Here is a 20,149-nt window from a genome sequence, read left to right as displayed (position 1 = left end):
CGACTCTGGGGTTGCGGCGCTCATCTCGCTTTACTGGCCGAGGGAGCCGGCGTACAGCTTCTGGGTCATGTGGCCAGCATGACTAAGCCACTTCTGGCGAACCAGAGCAGCACACGGAAACGCCGTTTATCTTCCCACCGGAGCAGTACCTATTTATCTACTTGCACTTTGACGTGCTTTCGAACTACTAGGTTGGCAGGAGCAGGGACTGAGCAACGGGAGCTCACCCCATCGCGGGGATTTGAACAGCCGACCTTCTGATCAGCAAGTCCTAGGTTCTGTGGTTTAACCCACAGTGCCACCTGCGTCAGCCTACTTAGCCTATGCATAAATCCAACACTGATCATGCCTTTATAAATGACATTTGCTTGCTTTCTATAATCGCTTGCACTGGGTGCTATAACTAGATTTTAAAAACCCCTAGTGGTTTTAATATGATAAAATCTTCGATAATAAAAAACGTTTTAGTGCTTTGCTGTTTAACGGGTAGCTTTAACTGTGTGGCATTAACCAAACATTTGGTATCAACAGCCGCAGTAAATTGAAGCTAGTGGGAGTTTTATCCTTGAAAGGAGGGAAAGGTAATGTTGCAAAACCTTCACTAGAGCATTTCTTTTTGGCGAATCCCCTGCGTGATTTCCTCATAGCCCAGGGCTGAGAGGAATTGCCACTTCTTTGAAGTCTTCCTATCAGTAACAATGATCGAGGCTTCTGAGGCGCGCGAGAGACGCCCCTCCCTCATGCGGCGTCGATCCAGACCGCTGCTCCTTCCCCGGCGCGAACCGGGAAGGCGGCGTCCCCCCCAAGCACGAGGACCCTTGAAAGGCGAGGCGGCCAAAAAGTTTCTATCCGAGGCAAGTTGGGGAAGGGAAGCGAAGAGGCAGGAGCTACTGCTGGGCAGTACTTTGAAAACTGCAGGCCGCCCGGCAAAACTTAAGTCACCTTTCCAAAATGGACACCCACCACCTTGGTTTGTTACGAAAGATTCCTTCAGGTTTTGCTTGCGGAAGAGTCCCCGCTCATTCCGAGACGACATTGCTAAAGAGCTACCCTAGTTGGGTCGTTTTTTTAAAAAAATAAAAAATCCCGCCCACTTCCACGTGCGAAGAAAAGCGTGCATTTTGGCGCTTTCCTTTGGCCATAAAGAGCACCAAATGCGTCGTTGAACCCAGATTTGAGAGCTTGCTATGAGGGCGAGAGAGGGGGTGGAAAACTTTAGGGAAGGCAGGTTGGGTGAAGTTGCCCGCCGCGTTTGCGTTCGAAAGAGTGCGACCCTATGGACATATATACGTCTCCAGAGAAGCAAGTCCCATTGAGCTCATTGGGTTTCCACGCAGGTGAGCGACGCCAGGACTGCAGCGCTGCCTTAAGCTGGGCGAACGGCGACACCCGGGCGCGCGGCTGCACCTGCTGGAAGAGCCTCCTCCGCCGTCCCCTTCCGCGGGATCAATAGCTCCGTCTGCTCGCTGCGTGCGCCTCGTTCTCCAACAGAGGGGGCAACGTGAGCTAAGAAGAAAACCCCGGCAGCGATACAAAAGGCGTCTCGGAGGGTTTACCAGGCGCAGTCTCTCCCGCTCTTCTGTGTCTCCCCCTTCCACGCCGCCGCTCAATGAGGTGATGGGCAAAGCTAACTAGAAACATTTCTAAAAGCGCCTGCGGACTCGAGGAGGTGTAAACTCCGTCAGGAAAGAGACGGGAAGGGGTGGTGGTGGAGGAGGAGGAGGCGCAATCGGGCCAGCCCTGAGCCGCACAGACACCATGATGAGTTGGAGTCGCTTGTAAAGGAGAAGGAAAAGCGGATTTGGCGGAGTGATCGTGTGTGGCCGCGGGACTGGGGACAAGCGGCTGGATACTGATTCCTTTCTATCCGCTCTCTTGTGGTTTTTTTGTGTGTGTGCCTCTTTCTTGGAGTCGCTCCCCGGGGGCGAAAAAGTGCCTCCCCTCCCTAAGAGGCAGGCGAAAGCTCCTCTTGTGTGTCGCACTCGCGCGCTCCCCCGGCGTGAGTCCCCCTTTCTCCCCCTCCCTCCCTCCCTCTTGCTCTTTCCCCTCATTGAGAAAAACACACTTCTGTTTTCCAAGATGCTGGGATGTAAGATCTAAGAGGAGAGCCTTCGTCTTTTTCTTCTCCCTTTCCTCTTTTTCTTCTTGCAGAGCAGCCGCTCTTGCTGGTACTGGTGCTGTTGGACGGAGAGGACAGAGGCGGGCGGGGTGGGGGATTTTTCTCGGGAATTCCGTGGATATGAACTTGGGGGCTTTGGAACCGCGCTGGTTTGGAATATCGACGTGCTGATCGCCTCTTGGAGTGGCAGAAACCGAGCGCACTTGGGGAGGACGACCGGCAAAAGAGCAAGATGTCTCTGGCCACCTTATACTTCGTTTTGCCCTTAATGGGTAAGTGTCTGGTGTTTTCAGGCTCGGGCGGGTAGCGGGGCGGTGGGGGCTCTGTAAAGTCCAAGGCTTTGCTTTAGTAGGGATCTGAGATGTGTGTGGACCGCCGTCTGCCAGCCTGCTCTTTAAAGAGGGATCCCTGAAGTTTTCTGTAGTTTTTAAATCGCGGCTTTGGCAAACATCCTTTGACAGGGACAGAGTGCTCATCAGAAGATCAGAGGAGATCTCAACTATCTGTTAGCAAGTTGGAAGGGAAACTTTCAAACCATCTCAACCTTTTGCAACTTGCTGAGAAGGGAAGTGGGGACGTTTATGCATAAGATGGATGGTTGCTTCTTCTGTTGGGGAAAATGGTTTATGCCACTAATCTGCTCTGTTTTGACAATAGGCATGATGTACAAATGTGTGTGTGCATGCCTGTGTTTCCATAAGCAAGAAAAGAAATACGCTAAGGAGAGGAACTGGGCTGGCTACGATCTGCTTTGACTGCTTCAGTGACAAGTCCTGGATGGAGAGCAATACCAGAACAAAACCCTTGTCAATTTGTACCTTTCCTGTAGAAAGTATAGTAATCACAGCCTTTTAAAGAGATCTCTCTCGCCTAGCTGTTCACTACTGTCATTAAAATCACAGCAAACCCTTTGTGAAAACTGAGAGCAGGCACTTAACCCACTGTTGCTGCTCTCAGCAGCGCATGAAGGAGAAGAGCATTGAATTGAGAGAGGGAGTAGATCTTTTACTCCACAAGTGAACCCCTGTGGTTTGTCTTGTAAATTGAAGTAATCTGGGAATTCCTGGTCTGGCTGTAGTTAATCCAATAAAATTAAATGAACACTTTTCTGGGAATAACTAAGGTCCAGGATCCAGGTGTAGCAAAAATTCAGTTACGTTCCCAAACTCTTTTGATGCTGGAGAAACTGGCTGTGTAATAGGGAGGGAGAACCTCTCTGTATGTTCTATTGGGGCATTCGTTTTGTAGGGATGCAGTCTTAAGCACTTGATTTGTAGGGTGAGGGGTAGGGAAGGAAGCTGGATTTTCTGTTGGGAAGCTCTGTTTCCCTCCTCTACTATGCTTGATGGGGGAGGAAAGAGAGCTCGAGTAAAGCATTTACTCCCTTGCTTTCCCCAGGACAATTATTTATGTCCTTTTAGAGTCCCTGCTAAGTTGGCATCTCTGTCTACCCATAGCCTCAAATGTGTTTTCTTCTCCTCCTTCTCTTTGAATGTAGAAGTCCTCTTGTCCGCAGAAGTGAGCGGGCTGCTTGGAGGGGAACGCCTGGATTGTGTGAAAGCCAGCGACCAGTGCCTCAGGGAGCAGAGCTGCAGCACGAAATACAGGACACTGAGGCAGTGCGTGGCAGGCAAAGAGAGCAACTTCAGTCGGGCGACAGGCCTGGAGGCAAAGGACGAGTGCAAGAGCGCCATGGAGGCTCTGAAGCAGAAATCTCTCTACAATTGCCGCTGCAAGAGAGGCATGAAGAAGGAGAAAAATTGCCTACGTATTTACTGGAGCATGTATCAAAGCTTACAGGGTACGTTACAAAACACTGAACCATTCCACACTCCCCCCCCCCTTTCTGATTAGCATGGGGTTCCCCGCCTCTGCCCCTCTGATCTACCATGAGCTGACCTTGTAATTCTTGTTGTGTTCTAAGGACCTTTTCCAGCCACCCAGGCAGAGCAGCTGTTGCTTCTGCAGTCGCCTGTTGTTGGGAAATGCAGGATAAAAGATTTCCTCCAGGGGGACTCAGCTGACCTTTGTAAACTGAAGTCAAAAGATTAGGGCATTAGGTACTTTACTTCTCTACCCCAAAGGTTCCTCAGCACTTGTTAATGAGATCAAACTTCACAGGGTTGAGGGGTCACTCCTCACCCACTGTGTCAAACTGTAATTAATTGTTTCCTAACTGACCCGAAAAGTTACACAGGGTCTTCATTTTAAAAGCGGCCTCCTTTCCGCTTGTGTACTTACGTAAGCATATGGCTTGTAGGATTGTAGATACTTTAGGGGAAAGGGTCCAGATGAAGAGAACCTACTAATTGTTCACTGTTTAGAGTATTGAACTTGACAAAATGTTCATTGATTCCTGATGCAGCAAGACAATACAGTATTGGAATCTGACTCTGTTGATTTGGGAATTTAAGACCCAGTTCTGTTGTCCTTGATATGTTTTATAATATCTCTTCTAAAGCTTCTACACCTGTGGCACCTAATTGAAATCAATATTTTAGTCAATGACAACACTGAATAATTTAATGACTTTGGATTTATTGGTTTTAGCTTTCACACTAAATTATACCTATTACTGGCTAGTCTCTACTGTATATTACATCCTCCCACTTTTAAGAGAGAGTGGCTGCTTTTACTGGGCACATCTGTACTGAAGTAAGTCCCAGTGAGTTCAATGGGGCTTACTCCCAGGTAATTATGTGTAAGATTGTAGCATTTGATTCAGTTTCATTGGTTTCCCTTGTCCCAAGTAAGGGAAAATAATATCTAAATGCAAAGTAAGTCACAACTCTGGATATATGGGGAATTTACTTAATAGTCTTATAACCACACCACACCACAAAACTTCCCTCCCCTTGTATCTCTTGAAATCAGGATTATTTCAGGTAACCACCTGTTCCATAATCATTCCATGTCATGGTGGAGGAGGAAGAGGAGTTATTGGCAAAATACTTCTCTCCTGAAGCTTCTGTAATGTAGAAGGAACCAGATTTTAACACTAGTTTCTTAAGAATAAGTGATATAGGATGGGAATGAAAAAAGACCTTCCCTCATTATTATAGACTATATGCTGCAGCATGATGCTATTTAGCATTTGTCTTCACTACAGCCACGGGAGGGAGGCGATAGTTCTGTGGAAGCTATCTTTCTATGGTAGAATCACTAACCCTACAGCAAAGGGTACAAGACCTAGGCAGGCCTAGGTTTTGGAGAAAGGGCCTGGGGATGAAGTGGTGACCCAGTTGGAGCAAATATGTAGTGGCTGGTTAGATTTGTATGTTGAGCTTTATAGGCTGGAACTTCTGGTTGTATTGAGGTTTCAGAAGGTAATAAACATGGGAGAAAAACAAAGCATTTTTTTTCATTGTCCTTAGGGAATGACTTGCTTGAAGAGTCGCCTTATGAACCAGTTAACAGCAGATTATCAGACATATTCAGGCTAGCACCAATTGTATCAGGTAAATGGATTTATGTTTCTTTTTCTGAACTGTGGGCTACTAGCTAACTTTCAGAATTGCTTGTGAGGTTGTTTAATAATGTATTTCCTTCCATTTCAAAATGAGCACAACTGGTTCTGTAGTAAATGTAAGTTATAGTCTAGGTACCTATGGAAAAACCATATGGGCCTACTGTACCACGAATTCTACTTTCATGCATGGTACAGTCCTACACAGGTTTCATTGGATGTTCAGCTCGATTGTGTATAATGGGGGTTGATTGCTAGTAAGTGTGTTTAGGATTATAGCCCAAGATTGCAATCCTAAATGCATTTAGTTGTGTGTGAGCCCCACTGAAAGCATTGGGACTTATGTCCAAGTAGAAATGTATAGGATTGCAAATATATTGATGTGAGCTCAATCACTGTTTGTCCATTATAAATGCCTGACTCTTTAATAGACAGACTGGGAGAGATTGCATATGCCTATATCATCTCTGGATGACTGCAGCATCAAGTGATCACATCAGTTTGTGAAACAGTCATCCCAGACCAAATACCACATACAGAGCATTCAGATCAGCTGACATCAACTCAAATACAGTCCATACATTAATTTGTGAATCACCAAGTACTAAGACATCCAGTGATGAACACGTATTGTGTATGAATAAGATATGTGTCACTGGTATGGACCAGTGACACATATCTTATTATTGGAAATTATGTTTTACTTTTTGTTCAGCATAAGTAGCTATTGTTAGACTGCTGCATGCAGTGTATAAATGATAAATACTTCTTGTAACATTGCATTTTTTACTTCTTATATTGTGTTATTGGGGAAAAGAAGTGGGGGGGGAGGAGGCTAAGTACACCTGCAGGTGGCAATCTAATTCTCTGCCTCCAGAATTTACAGTGCAACACCTGGTGGTTAACGTGGCCTGTGTAGATTACCTCGTTTGACACTTAAGCACTTAAGGCAAATGAAATAATTCCCTATCACTTCTGGGAGAGGAAGAAATGAGTGTCTCCTTTATAATGATTTTTTAAAACTGCTTGCATAAATGATTCGTTTTCTCGTTGTTCTTTCAGCAGTTTTGCTTTCAAAAGTCTCTCCTTGTATGATAATCCTTAGCAAGTCTAGTACTTTCTCCTTTATGGAATGGGACTGGATGCTTTGTGCTTCCAAATTTAAATTACAATTCTTGTGGATAAGAAATATTTACTGACACCATATATTTTAGGCATTGCCACAATCTTGCAGTCTGTTACATTCAACTATAGAATTCACTTTATCCACAATATAGGACATTTCTGTTGAAAACTGGTAATACAGTACCTGAGATACCAGCCAATATAACATTTGCATGTTTGCACTTAAACTCACTGCTCAGTTCCTTGGTGAAGACAGGAACTGTGTTGGCTAGACTGTGAAATGGTGGGGAGGGAGGAGAGACCTAAAATATTAGAGTAGCAGAGTGCCAGGATAAATGGTGTAGAGAGGAAATGGTTTCTTGAAGGCTTTCCAAATAAGTAATATATGACAATTTCATCTAAATAGGCCAATGCAAACTTTGCAAAGTGAGCTCTTAATGTTTCTTTAAATCAATTTAAGATCAATGTTTATCTGCCTTTTAAAATTAATTTGATCAGAACATAAGCTTCTTTTCTGCCTCAGTTCTGATTTCTTTTTCTTTTTTAGCAAAATGGGAAGGAGTGGGTTGGAGGTGTTTTATTTAGGTGTTAGATTCCTGGAACTTGGTGCAACAGTGATTATAACTGATAAGTATGATCTACTTAGGCAAATTGGATCTGTTCAGTATTCCTCAGTCTGGTATTTCCACACATTCAGTAGAAGTTAGAGATGTGCAGGATTAGTTTTGGAAATAATCACGAATAAGTTTCATTAGCTTAAGCTTTTCGATGAATGTGGACAACTATATGTATATGTGTGTGTCGTGTTTTGTTTGTTTGTGTGAGAGTGTGTGTGTGTGTGTGTGAGTGTGTGTGTGAGAGAGAGAGAGAGAGAGAGAGAGAGAGAGAGGTGTGTTTATTTTCTCAAAATTGAAGGCATAAATAATATTGCTTGAAGAATGTGGTTGATTTTTCCAGTAATAAATATGTATTTATTGGAATAAAATTATTGTAAGTCTGCTTCCTTTCTTGTACACATATATAATTAGTTCATGCAGTGTATTTTCTACTTCACATAATTTAGTTATTGTTGACAACTTCCAGTATCTGGTGCACCATATCTTTCCTCTAGCCATGATATTTCATATTAACTCTTGGCTTGCCAAAGGCACAGTTTTTGTTGAAGGTCAATAAAAGCGCCAAAGGAGCTAAATGAAGTTTAATATCTGTTATTTTTTCACTTTTTATAACAATAATTTTCCAGAATTTCTGTGCTAATTCACTTGACCGCAACATATGAAGATAAGTGTCTTTTTATACTTCCAACTATAACCTGGTTATAAAGCTATTCTAACAGATTGGTAGTATTGAACAGCAGTAGATACCTCTTAATTATACTTTACTGTGCAGCTAAGGTTAAATTATCAAACCCTTGCATGTACTGTACTCTTTCCACTTCACTGCCTATTTAACCAGGGTACCAGAATTTTTGTGCTGTATTCTCTGATTTTGATTTTTGCTGATCTGATTAGCAAACTTGCTTAAGGCAGGGCTTATATCTGCTCTTCTGCCAAACCTGGTCAGTGTTTACATATTAAGCATACTTCAGACAATGCTTTCTCTTGTTTGGGTTATATATAAGTATAACTGAGGTCAGATGTTGGCCCTTTTATAAGACAACAATTTTGTGTGCCTTCTGTGTAGCTTTTCCTTACTGTGCTCAGAACAAGCTTCTTAATAATTTATTTGATGCAATTTGGGAACTATCCATAACTGTCTTTTGGAACAATTGTGGAGTGAACAGTAGACTGATGAAAATGAATTGTTCACTCTTCTTACTTAGTGCAGGCTTCTTTAATAAATGCAAGTTATGATTTTCCGGTGTCAGATATATGATGAGCTTAGCAGTTCTCATACGTGTGTGTGTGTGTGTTGCTTTTTACTGACTGCGTGATTGCTTTAGCTGTAGTCGTAAGTGTATGCTGCTGCAGTTGAAAAGCACATTGTGCTAAGCAAAGACGGAACAGTTATGCAGCTTTTGATTTTAGAAATTATTTACTTTTCCATGAGGAGGGATATAGTTGGTAAGAGTGAAGGAGGCTGGACTGTGCAGACTTCTCTTATATTAATGTGGAAGGGGACATCAGCATTTACACCAGCCCTCCCCAACCTAGTTCCCTCCAGATGTTTGGAACTACAACTCCCATAATCCCTGACCATTGATCCAAATCATCTAGGCTGTGGAAACATCTAGAATGGGGAAGGTTGTGTAAAGCAGGAGTGTTGAGGTATTTGTGGACTACAGCTTCTGTCATCCTTGACTATTTGTTGTGCTGGCTAGGGCTGATGGGAATTGTAGCAAACAATATCTGGAGGGACTTTGAATTAGTTCTGAGACTTTAGAGTCAAGTCCTACAAATCTGTGGTAAAGTTGTTGTTTGTAAACCTGAACAGTCTTTCAAATATAGAATTCTAGAATTTTGTGTTTGAATAGACATGTTGTGGAAGGAAGTGGGGCATAGCTAGGTGTTGTGGAGAAATGGCCTCATTTAATATGTCCTCTCATAACCTTTAGCCTGCATCTACCTGAAATTCAAGGCCAATGCTTGAAACAAGACTTGTCTGGCATCCTTTTCATTATCCTGTCTCCGGACCACATGTCCTCTAAATTAAGGATTTTCAAGCTGTGCAGAACTAGACCCCAGCTTACTTAATTCTTGTCTTCAGAATTTGGATATGCAGCAGTAAAGTACCAGGAGCTATCTTCCAAGTATACTTCAAATTAGATAGAATATTTCTCCTTTTTACCAAAAAAACCACACACTGAATGTCCTCCTTTATTATTACTTATTATTTATTGAATTTATATACCGCCCTATACCCGGAGGTCTCAGGGCAGTTCTCAGTAGCTGCAGTAGGTCTGTTTCCTTTGGTGTGATCATGATACTTCTGTGAATGGAGAAGGCACATGAGTTTTGCAAATTATTATTATGATTATTTATTAAATTTCTATACCACCCTATATCTGCAGGTCTCATGTGCTGGTCTTTCCCACTTGATCACCACTGGGCCAGAAGGGATAGCTGAGTGGCAAAAAGCTATGTGATCTATCCCATTCATGTAAAGACTTTCTACACATACAATCCCCAGTGGCAAAAAATAGCGCCAAGTGGCTTCATGTTGCTGTGGATGTGAGAGGAGAGGGCTTTTAAATTCACCCCATTTTATTCTGATGCATTAATTTCAATACTTACTGCCAACAATATGGCAGTCCTGCTGAAGACATCTATTAATGGAAACAAACCAATAAGTAATGTCAGCAAGGGATAGCCAGGTAGATTTCCACTTAGGCATGGGCTTCTTAGATAGCTCGATCAGCTCCAACTGTACTTGCATGTAAAGTTGGCAATGGCTGCTTGGTATCCTGACCAGTTTTGCTTGGACCCATTTGACAGGCGTGGCATAAACATAGGCAGAAATGCACATGACTTGTCCTTCTAGTCTACCAGAGCTTTTGCCGCATGAATGAACTGTCAGTCTGAACCTTTATAGCAGGATGTTGTAGGACTGCAACTCCCATCATCTGTTACCATTGGTCAAACTTGGACATCAAACTTCATCTTGAAGGCGACAGATTAGCGCCTGCAAGGCAGCAACCCTGCTTTATTGGCAATAATTGCTTACTGTGGTGGTCCCTAACTATTTAACTCTAGTGAGGAAAATAATGACATTTAGGTATAAGTTTGGGTTTTTCTGTCCTACTGAATGTTGGACGGCAGCTGTAAGACTCATTTGGGAAGGAATTTTTATGCATGGCGACCAGAGTCTTTTGAGTATCGTTTGCAGTGGCTGATGCAGCATGAAATTGAACAGGCCCACTGAGTGGGTGCACACACCTGTACACATTTCTAGATCAGAGGCAGCGTCCAGTGGATCAACTTCTGATACAAGTGTGAAATGAAATAATCAGAAATACAGAGGTGGGTTGTAGATTGTGCTTTGAATTTAAAATGAAGATATATTCATCTACTTTCGTATTGCTTTTATACAATTTAGCTGGGATATTGTGTGATAACAGTTGGGGTGGGTGGTTTAGAATGCAGGAGTCAGAGCTGGAAGGGGGCTGTGCATATGTATTTTCATTGTCAAAAATTTATTCTGGAAACTTGATATGGTGGGGAGCTTGCTCTTACAATGCTACTGCGTTGGCACACAGGCAAAACATAACTTTTAATAGTAGCATTATTGTGCCATTATATGCCTTTCTAAAAATAAATACAACTCAAGATGTACAGAACATAAGAATTCTTACCAAAGTCTTTTCAGTAGCAAAGCATATAAAGTTTACATTTTTGATTATCATTACGAATGAGAAACTGGTTACTCGCTGGTGGTGGCAGATCTTGATACCTAACATACAGTGGTACCTTGGGTTAAGTATTTAATTCGTTCCAGAGGTCCGTTCTTAACCTGAAACTGTTCTTAACCTGAAGCACCACTTCAGCTAATGGGGCCTCCGGCTGCTGCCATGCCGCCGGAGCACAATTTCTGTTCTCATCCTGAAGCAAAGTTCTTAACCTGAAGCACTATTTCTGGGTTAGCGGAGTCTGTAACCTGAAGCGTATGTAACCCGAGGTACCACTGTATTAGGAAGCAACAGATAATTAAAGATGTGTGAAATTCAAATACGTTAGATATGCGTACTAGAGAGTAAATTGATGTATAAATTCCACTTGCCTGAATATGCAAGGGTTAAAAGTCAGCAGAGTGGTGGAGCCATGCACACAAGACCCACCCCAGTGTCGCCTTCACAAACTGGCTCCTCTCATAATTTCATGTGTTGAGTGTGAAGGTGCTTAGAAGCCACTTTGCTGTCATGAATCGTGTTGAAGCAGGTTTCCCTATCCCTTGAGGGCTCTGAAACACATTCAGCCAAACAAACATCGAAGCCTTCTGCATTCTGCAGACCTCCACTCCCAGTGTGCAAAAATCTGAAAGAAAGTCCACTTTTTGAGAATGTTAGCATGTGTTCAATATGTTACTACTTTTCTGTAAAGTGTGTCTGTGCTAACCGTTAATTTTTTATGTTTATACCTTTTCAGAAGGATTTTCATATTGTGTTAGTACTTTTCAGCCAAAGCATTTGTATTTTTGACTTACCTTGAAGGATGAGAGTGGATATGAGCTATGTTGTGGCATTGAGGATGGGCAAACCTAGTAAGGAGAGACTTGGGGCGCTGGCCTCTTTTGGACCATCCTTCAGCCACCAATATTTGGGTTATCATTTCAACCAGCCTTCCATCCTGTCTAGTGCTATCGTTGCCAGATACCAAACAAGCTCATCATAAAATAACTCACATCCGTAATTTGATGCTGAACACCTTACTATACCTTTCACCTTCATCTGGCTACTGTCATATTTGTTTACCCTCCAGTTCTCCATCTCCAGTGATAGGTGTTGTGCTACGGCTCTATGGCTGTTGGAGAAATGGGAGATTTGCAGGGGATTGATATTTAAGAAGGGAATTCTCATGGGATGACACAATTAGAACTCCTTATGCCTGCTGATTTCTCACAGTTGCTTCAATCTCACTTGTCGCATACTTCAAATCTAAGGTAGGCAGAGTGAGTGGGGGAATCCTTTTACCTCAGAGCTTCCCTGGGAGTTCTTCATGATGGGGAAGTGGAAGGGGCTAATTATTATTATATAAGTAGAGGACAAAACTACAAGGTGTCTGTGATGAATCAGCTCAGTGGTGCAATTTTGAGAAAGGAGAAATCTTCGATAATAAATATGTTGTGGGCAATGACTGAGAAGGGGAACAGCATAGGACATTTCTCTGTCTGGATCAGAAAAGCGGAAGTTTTATACTGCTTTCACTTTTTACATATTTATGAGTTGTTATAAAACTCGTAACATTGAAAAAAAAAAACAACTCCAAAGCAGTGCACAAGAATTTAAAAAATACAATTGTCAAGGCTGCCTCAGGTCCCAGCTCACAAAGGACCAACGCCAGTGTCTCTTTATATACAGAAACGTTTATTGAAGTTCATTGTCCGTTTCACAGCAGAGGCGCGCAGCCTCACGTCCGTAACGCTAGACCGCCGAAGTCCCCTCTGAGTCAGTCCCTCCCCTGCACCAGTTCAAGAAGCTTGCGCTGCTCCACCTCTTCCTTTCTCTCCTTTTCCGCAGGGTCTTCCTGCCCGCTGGGGTTTCGCCCCTCCTGGATTCCCCTGACGCTGAATCCCCAGACTGCTCTCCCTCCCTCCTGCGGGCTTTGGGACCTGGCTCCTCCTCCGGGCTCCCTGTTCTTCCGCGCGCCTGCACATTTGAACTTGGCGCGCACGCCCAACTTCTAACCTTCCTCTTGACAGTTACGCTACTCCCCTTAGTGCTCCCCTCCCCTTCCGGGAGGATGGCTTGCTCTGATCTCCCCTCCCTTTCTGCTGCCGGAGTTGCTTCCCCTGTCACACTGGAACCTCCTCCCCCTTCGCTGCGCTCTGGGGGGGAAGCTGGTCCTGACTCCCAGCTGCCACTTTGGGATCCCCTGCTGGCCCCTTGCCCTCGCTGCGTCCCCCCTGGGACTCCCCTTGTCCTGCCCACAGGCGCCCCCTCTTGGGAATCCTCAGATTCGCTGGAGAGGCTCATGGAATCCTCTCCTCGGCGTCCTGGGATTCTTCCCCATCGCTCTCCATCTCCTGCCTCCCCTGTGCCTCTGTCCCTGAACCCCTGACAACAATATAAACACCCAACAGGAATAGGATAAAATACAGTTTTGCAGTGCCACAATGATAAGTAAAATACAGGGCACATGTCCTTACTCTAGGAAGGCTTTTGTAAACAAAAAGGCATTGGTTCACTATGTGAAAAGTCCTGCTCTACAGAATCGGGATTATGTGGGAAATGATTATTCCCCTCCCCCAGCTTAATGACTTCCGCTTCTTTTTACCAGAATATGGAACAAAATGTAGGGGCATTAAGTAGACTAGGACCTGGAAGATCAGGGTTAAAATCAGCAATGAAACTCACTGTTTGACCTTGGGCAAGTACTGTTTCTCAGCTTAACCTACCTCAAAAGGTTGTTGTGAGGATAACGTGGGGGAAAGGAGACCCATGAATGCCACTTTGAGCTCCTTAGAGGAAAGGGGTCATGTAATACTGATAAATAAGATTTGGAATCCAGGAAAAAGCTCAGCCTAAAAAAGAATATTGGATACAACTGTCAGGCTGATGGTGAAACAGGCTGCAATGAACATGGTCAGGGACTGGAACAGCCCAGCCTGGTTCACCACAAACCCTGCAACTTTCTCTGCTCCCCTATGACAGAGGGGGAACCTTCACAATGGGGGATGAAAAGCAGTAAGTCCTAATACAGTCACATTGTTTTTCTGCTCAGTGACATATGGGAGGAGCACTTTTGCAATAGGTGTGTGTTTGGATTAGGATTGACAGAATGGTGCAGACACCTGATTGATTAGAGAGCAGGAGATTGACAGAAATGTCTCTGCAAGCCTCTGTAAATTCCCCAAGGTGAATAATGTGTGTGGGACAGGCAGGGGTGTGTGGCTTTGAGATTGGGGTGGGGTGTTGTTTTTTATCTTGGCATTCTTTTTGGGAGAGCTGTGCTCTGGTAACCCTAATACAGAGCTGTCAAAACTGTGTTGTGACATGTTATTGGGTCAGCTGTGGTGTGTAGGTGTGTTGCGTGAACGCTCCCAGTGCTCTTCCTGGGGCTGGAAAGGGGCTAGTTTAACCACTGGTTTGCTAGTAAAACTGAATTACTGTGTCGCAAAATGATGCATGTCTAAAAAGTGTGTGACTAACATGGAAAGTTTGGAAAGCTCTGCCCTCATAGAAGAGCTTCCAATGCTTCCCACACACAGTGTTGATGGTGGGGCTGCTCAGTGTGACTGATCCCTTTTTATGTGTTTATCTTGCTTGTGCTTAGCATGTATGAATAGGACTCTTGTGTCACTATTAATAGCAGAAGTTCTGCTGGTCTGAATGCAGCTATAATATTGGAAATGGTGTTGGTATCGTAGCTGCATTGTTTAGAACAGTCCTGTCTGTCTTGTAGTAACAACAGCCAGAATATGCTTTTGACCTTGATGGCACCTTTTTGTCATACAAGTCAGGCGTCCATTTTCAAGTAGTTTTACATAAGAAGCTGATATGAATATGTGGAAGTGTTTGTGCCCACTGACATTTCTGACTGTAGATTCTGGTAGCAGAGGCAGCCAACTTTGCTTCCAGGCAGACAGCAATTATCAGCGTTGTGCATGGATGCTAGTAGCTGATGCCTTTTTGTGTGTGTGTATTTTGTGTGTGTGTGTGTGTGTGTGTGTGTGTGTGTGTGTGTGTGTGTAATCAGATTGATCCTTTCAGAGAAGGAAATCTTGTTGCTTGACCGCTCCAGCAACTTGCATACTTTGGGTTTACATAAGTTTCTTGGTTCTTATATTTTATGTAATGTGAGTTTCTTGGCCTTTTATAAAAAATGCAGTTACTCATGGAACATTTCCAGTGTCCAGTCTTCCTTTTCTGCTAACGCAGTTGCCTCTCCCCATGAGGAAAGGGATGCTGTTGTGTCAATGACATGTCAAGCCTAAATTCCCCAGCTGAATGACCTCCAGATTATGAGGTGTGGGAGACTTTTGGATGGGTTACCCCTGGCTGCTTGGTTGTGTATTAATTGAATTTTGCAGAACAGAATATTGCTTCGGAAAGAGAGTGGGTGAAGGAAGACAATAAGACAATCCAGAAAAAAGGTCACTTCTCTGTTGTTAAAACTTTGTAAATCGTGACTTGTAGATTGCGATGTGTTTACACTTTATAGAGTTTGGCTTTTCCTGATACTCAAATATCTGGTTTTCCCCTGTCTTTTTTATTATACTATTTACAATTTACTGCCTTGAATTACTCTGGCATCAGTTAAAGAGTTTGCAGCATACATCAACTGTTGATGGTTTGTTAGGAACACAAACACAAAGTGTGTGTGTTTTAATAAAAACAAATAAGATTTCTTGTATTTTAAGAGGCAGTGTAAACAGGCTATTCTGGGATTAATCTTGCTTAAGCTTTGGGAAAGAATATTGTTCTAGTATATAAATTTTAGAAGCATGATTTCATGAACAGTTTTTTCTTTGCTGCAGAGCAGTTTTTCCACAGTAAACTTGACAATTGTTTGTTTGTGTGTGTGTGTGTGTGTGTGTGTGTGTTTTCATATTAGCATTTTGCTAACATTGTAAAATGAGCAACATGGCAGTTTTCTGTAGCTAAAACTCATGCAATTACTTGGAATCATTGCTATTGAAATAAGTCATTAACACAATTTCAGTTATTTACTTGCTCAGAAGCACTTAAATGGCAGAGTCGAGTGAATGAAAGGCAATTTTTGCAAATGTCAAGTTATTGTCCTATGTAGACTGCTCTCCCGTTACAAATGCAATGTAAGAGATATGCAGCACAGCACAAAAAAAGTAATGGCAGAAAAATAGCCCATTTTGGCTTTAGAAATGTGTAGAAGTGACAGGTTTTTTAAAAGAGCTGATGATATCAGACAATTTGAGCACCAGAGATGCATCCTTGCCCTCAAAATCTACATGAATCCTATTACTCTCTAGTATCCAAAAATTACATTTTTCCATTAAAGTTTTGACACCAGCAACTGAGGTGCAGAAGATGTTTCTGATTACTTAAAAAAAAAAAAAAAAACACCTTGTCTGTAATGCCTAGTGCTCAGGCTTGGGTATGTCAGCATAGAATTCTCCATGCTTTCTTAATCAAGTGTCCATCTTCATTTCCCTAATGGATAATTCCATTGATTTCACTTGACATTATTTTTCCCCTTCTGCTGTTCATTCCTTACTCTTTTAAATCCAGGCTTAGTGAACTCCCATCAGTTCTTTGGGAAATATCTCTGTCTAATTACTCCAGATCCATAGTTCCTTATGCCTTTGGTTATGTATTGTCATTGATTGTAGCTGCCACAGATAGAGCTCTCCGTTTTGGCCCATTTTGAGTTCGTCTGCTATCATCTCTTGGGCTTCCATTTCGCCTGCAGAGGTTAACTGGCAAAGTCTAAGAAATTAGGCTAGAATGCCTTTGCAGTACTGACACTCTCTGTTGCAGCCTTTCCCTTCAGAGTTGGACTCGCAGCTCTCCATCAGTTCCGGCCAGCAGGGCCAGTGGGCAAGGATGATGAGAGATGTAGTCCAAAACATCTAGAAGGTACTAGTTGGGGAAGGCTGTTTGACTGAAATAGAAAAGAGAGTGCCCTAGCCAATATACTGGCCTGGGAACTCTTTGAGGATGCATAAGTCAAATCTCCTCCATTTCCTATTCCAGTTAATGTAACACTCCGCCACTCATTAATTATATGAGCTATGGAACTCCTGGGCACAAGAGAAATGCTACGGCAAAGAATTTAGGAATTTCCAAAGATGGATTAAGATAGTCATAGAAACTGATGTCAATATTTGCAGCTGATTGTGCCAAGCTCTACCTCCATCTGCCCACCATTTTATGACTAGTTTTGTCCCTGCACCACAATTTTGTGACTGGAGGGCCTCAGTAAAGAGATTAAACTTGGGTAGTCTCTTGCTTGCTGTCTCTTGTATCAATGCTCAGAGCAAGATAATTTGCAGATCTGCATGGTTTACTTCGTGTTTAGATGTTACCAAATAAACATATTCCAACTAAAATTTCTGTTGTGCCCTAACAACATTAAAGCTATTCACATATCAGTAATTTAAGTATGGATATTTTATGATAAAACACTGACCCTTTTTTTAGATCAGTAGGGAACTGATCTAATTTTGGGGAGGAGACAAGACTTTTGGGGTGTTGTTATGGGAGAAGTAATGCTTTTCAACGACAAAACCACAAAAGGTGCTACCTGCCCATTGGCTATCAAAGTTTAAAATATTATTGCATAGATATATAAATATATAGAGTTTAACAGAGATGAACACTTAGCAGATTTACATTAGTGGTACCTAAAGTGGCGGATTAAAATTATCTCAAGCATTCTGCAGAAATGCTAATCAAGCCCATTGATAATTATTAATAATTATGGATGCTGCTTGATTGAGCAGAAGAAAAGCTATTCAATTTTTCCACCTTTTAAAGGTTTCGGAATGAAGTTCTGATCAGGAAAGCAATCCTACATGCTTATTTACATTGAATTGGTGTTGTTAACTTTCATGTGCATAACTGGATGTGGACCCATTTGGGTCTGTGGAATCCTTGTTAATTGTCATTGATGGGTGCGCAAAAGATGGCGAGTTTGCAAACTCTCCATGTATGCACCACAGATGCTGTGCAAAATTGTGTGAAAGGGTGGGTTGGAGTAAAGAGAGAACCCTGAGGGCGGAATAGTTGTAGCTCAGTGGCAGAGCCCATGCTTTGCATGCAGAAATCAAACGGTTCTATCTTCTAGCAGGGCTGTTACAGACCCTGAAGGGCCACTGCTAGTCAGGCTAAACCTGACTGGGAATATTTTTTTTCCTATAAAGGACTGTATACCCACAGGAAAAATGAGCTGCCAGAGCCAAAATTTGGGTGCAGCCAGGAATGGGATTTAAGAAGCAGCTACGTAGAAGACAAATATAAAATGGTCTTCTGTTTTTGTGATTTATAACAACATTCAGCTATGAGTCCTAGATGTGCTCCTGCTTATGACAAGCTTCATTTAGAAAAAAGGATCTTTTTGCCTCTTTTCCTCTTACTGCAGCCTTTCTCTCTTCCCCCCATCTCTCATGTGTGCATGCGTGCATGGCGCGCACACACAATGCTAGGCTTAGGTACTCAACCAGGGTGCACAGTGCAGAAGGTTTCTGGGGCATCCTAATGGGTGCAGTGCTACACACAATGGAATCCATCGATCCCCTGGCCCAACCAAGAAGACAGTGATACAGATGCTGATGCTGTACTTATGCCCATCTCATTCTCCAGCGGGCTAGGCAAGGGAGACAGGCACTTTGAAAAGGCTTCTTTTGGTAGTAACATAAAGAGCTCTGTCGCATGCACTTCTCCCTGGACAGATCCTTGTCATCTGCTGATTGCTCTCCCTTGTTTCCCCTCAGTCAGAAAAATAAGAGAGAGTAGTGCATATGCAGCCAAGAGGTACAGAAGAATCACTGCAGGAGCTAGATTTTGGAGCGGTGGGGCCGGCCTATCAAGTCTCTTGTGAAACCTCTTCATGATGGGGATGAGGGACAGCAAGCACTGCAGCAACCTCATGGTGGAAGGAGGAAAACCTTCCGCCTTCTCCAGTGGAAGGAGGAGAACCACCAGAACAGGCTGTCTTGGGGTACTAGATGACATTTAGCTGTGGGCCAGATTTGGCGCAGGAGCTGAGTGCTTCCCACCCCAGGCATAGATACCAATGGATCTGTGGTCTGACTTGGTATAAAGCCGTTTCCTGTATCACCAGCTTATAATAAACGTTTCAATAAAGACTTACATCCCAACATTCTGTCACGTAGTCAAAGTGAGGGGTCAAAGCTGATGTCTTTCCCCCTGCAAATTAATAAAAATATTTTAAGGGACAGCAAAGGTATTTCCTCTTATAGAAAGTCATGAAAATGATGTGTGCTCTTATATTAATTGAAGGAGACAGAGAAAATGTGGCATTATTTTATTTGGCTGACAGCCATCTCACTTAATTTTAGTTTTTTTAAAAGTGAAATGGAGACTGCAAAACATGAAATGTTCAGATAGCTGATGAAGTAAATGGCTTTGATGCTCTGGAGAGGTCAAATTGTATGTGTTTCTAAGCAAGCATTCCCCAAGGCAGACGATGTGCAAGATGTCTCTTCCTGTTGTTAATGCCCCACCTTCACAGAAGAAAATTAAAGAGGATACTATGAGGAAGATGACTATGGCTTTAATCTTATCTGTAATTTTGGTGTTGAAATCGTTGGCAGTTTGGAGAAGTGGGGTTTATTTGACAGCTTTGTAGTGCCTACTGTCAGAGGGGAAGGGGGAAGACTTGAGTTGATCTATAGTTGTGCTCTAGGGGAGATGTGGGAAAGAAAGCAATGATTTCATAATGTTTGCTGTGACTAAGTGGAAGTTTTATAGTTTTTATTTTAGTTCATGCAGTTTTAGGTTCCCTTTCAAGCAAGAATTGTAACGTTTCCATTCCAACAGCTGAATGCCCGAGTAAAAATATTTTTAAAAAGAGAAAAATTAAATAGAATAATTCATTACATTGGTTCTTCATTTAAGAAAAAGCCATTGAGCAACCTGGCTGCTGAATTCCACACCAGCTGAAATTTCTGAACCGTCTTCAGAGGCAGCCCCACGTATAACATGTTGCAGTAATCTAACTTACGGTAGATGATACCTTGATTGCAGAGTGAGTTCTTCATAGTGTATGGCACATTCTTCCAAGAAGAGGAAACTGTCTTATACTGGTGGCACTGGTATTTCATTATGTTTCCCTTCTGTCTTC

General features: G+C 42.9%; 1 protein-coding gene across 1 annotated transcript in view; it reads left to right on the top strand.

The window, feature by feature from the left end:
• The first annotated feature begins 797 nt into the window (after window positions 1-797).
• Window positions 798-20,149, top strand: part of GFRA1 (GDNF family receptor alpha 1) — a 181,197-nt gene continuing 161,845 nt past the window's right edge. Inside the window, exons 1-3 of the mRNA XM_081193019.1 lie at window positions 798-2,391; window positions 3,618-3,920; window positions 5,494-5,577. Coding sequence (XP_081049145.1) covers window positions 2,352-2,391; window positions 3,618-3,920; window positions 5,494-5,577 — 427 coding nt within the window. The 5' untranslated portion in view covers window positions 798-2,351. The remainder of the gene's footprint in view (window positions 2,392-3,617; window positions 3,921-5,493; window positions 5,578-20,149) is intronic.

The sequence above is a fragment of the Podarcis bocagei genome, assembly GCF_964188305.1.
Source record: "Podarcis bocagei genome assembly, chromosome: 4".
Classification (NCBI taxonomy): Eukaryota; Metazoa; Chordata; class Lepidosauria; order Squamata; family Lacertidae; genus Podarcis; species Podarcis bocagei.
Note: the sequence above shows the minus strand (reverse complement) of the source record. Positions and strands in the feature narration are given on the sequence as shown.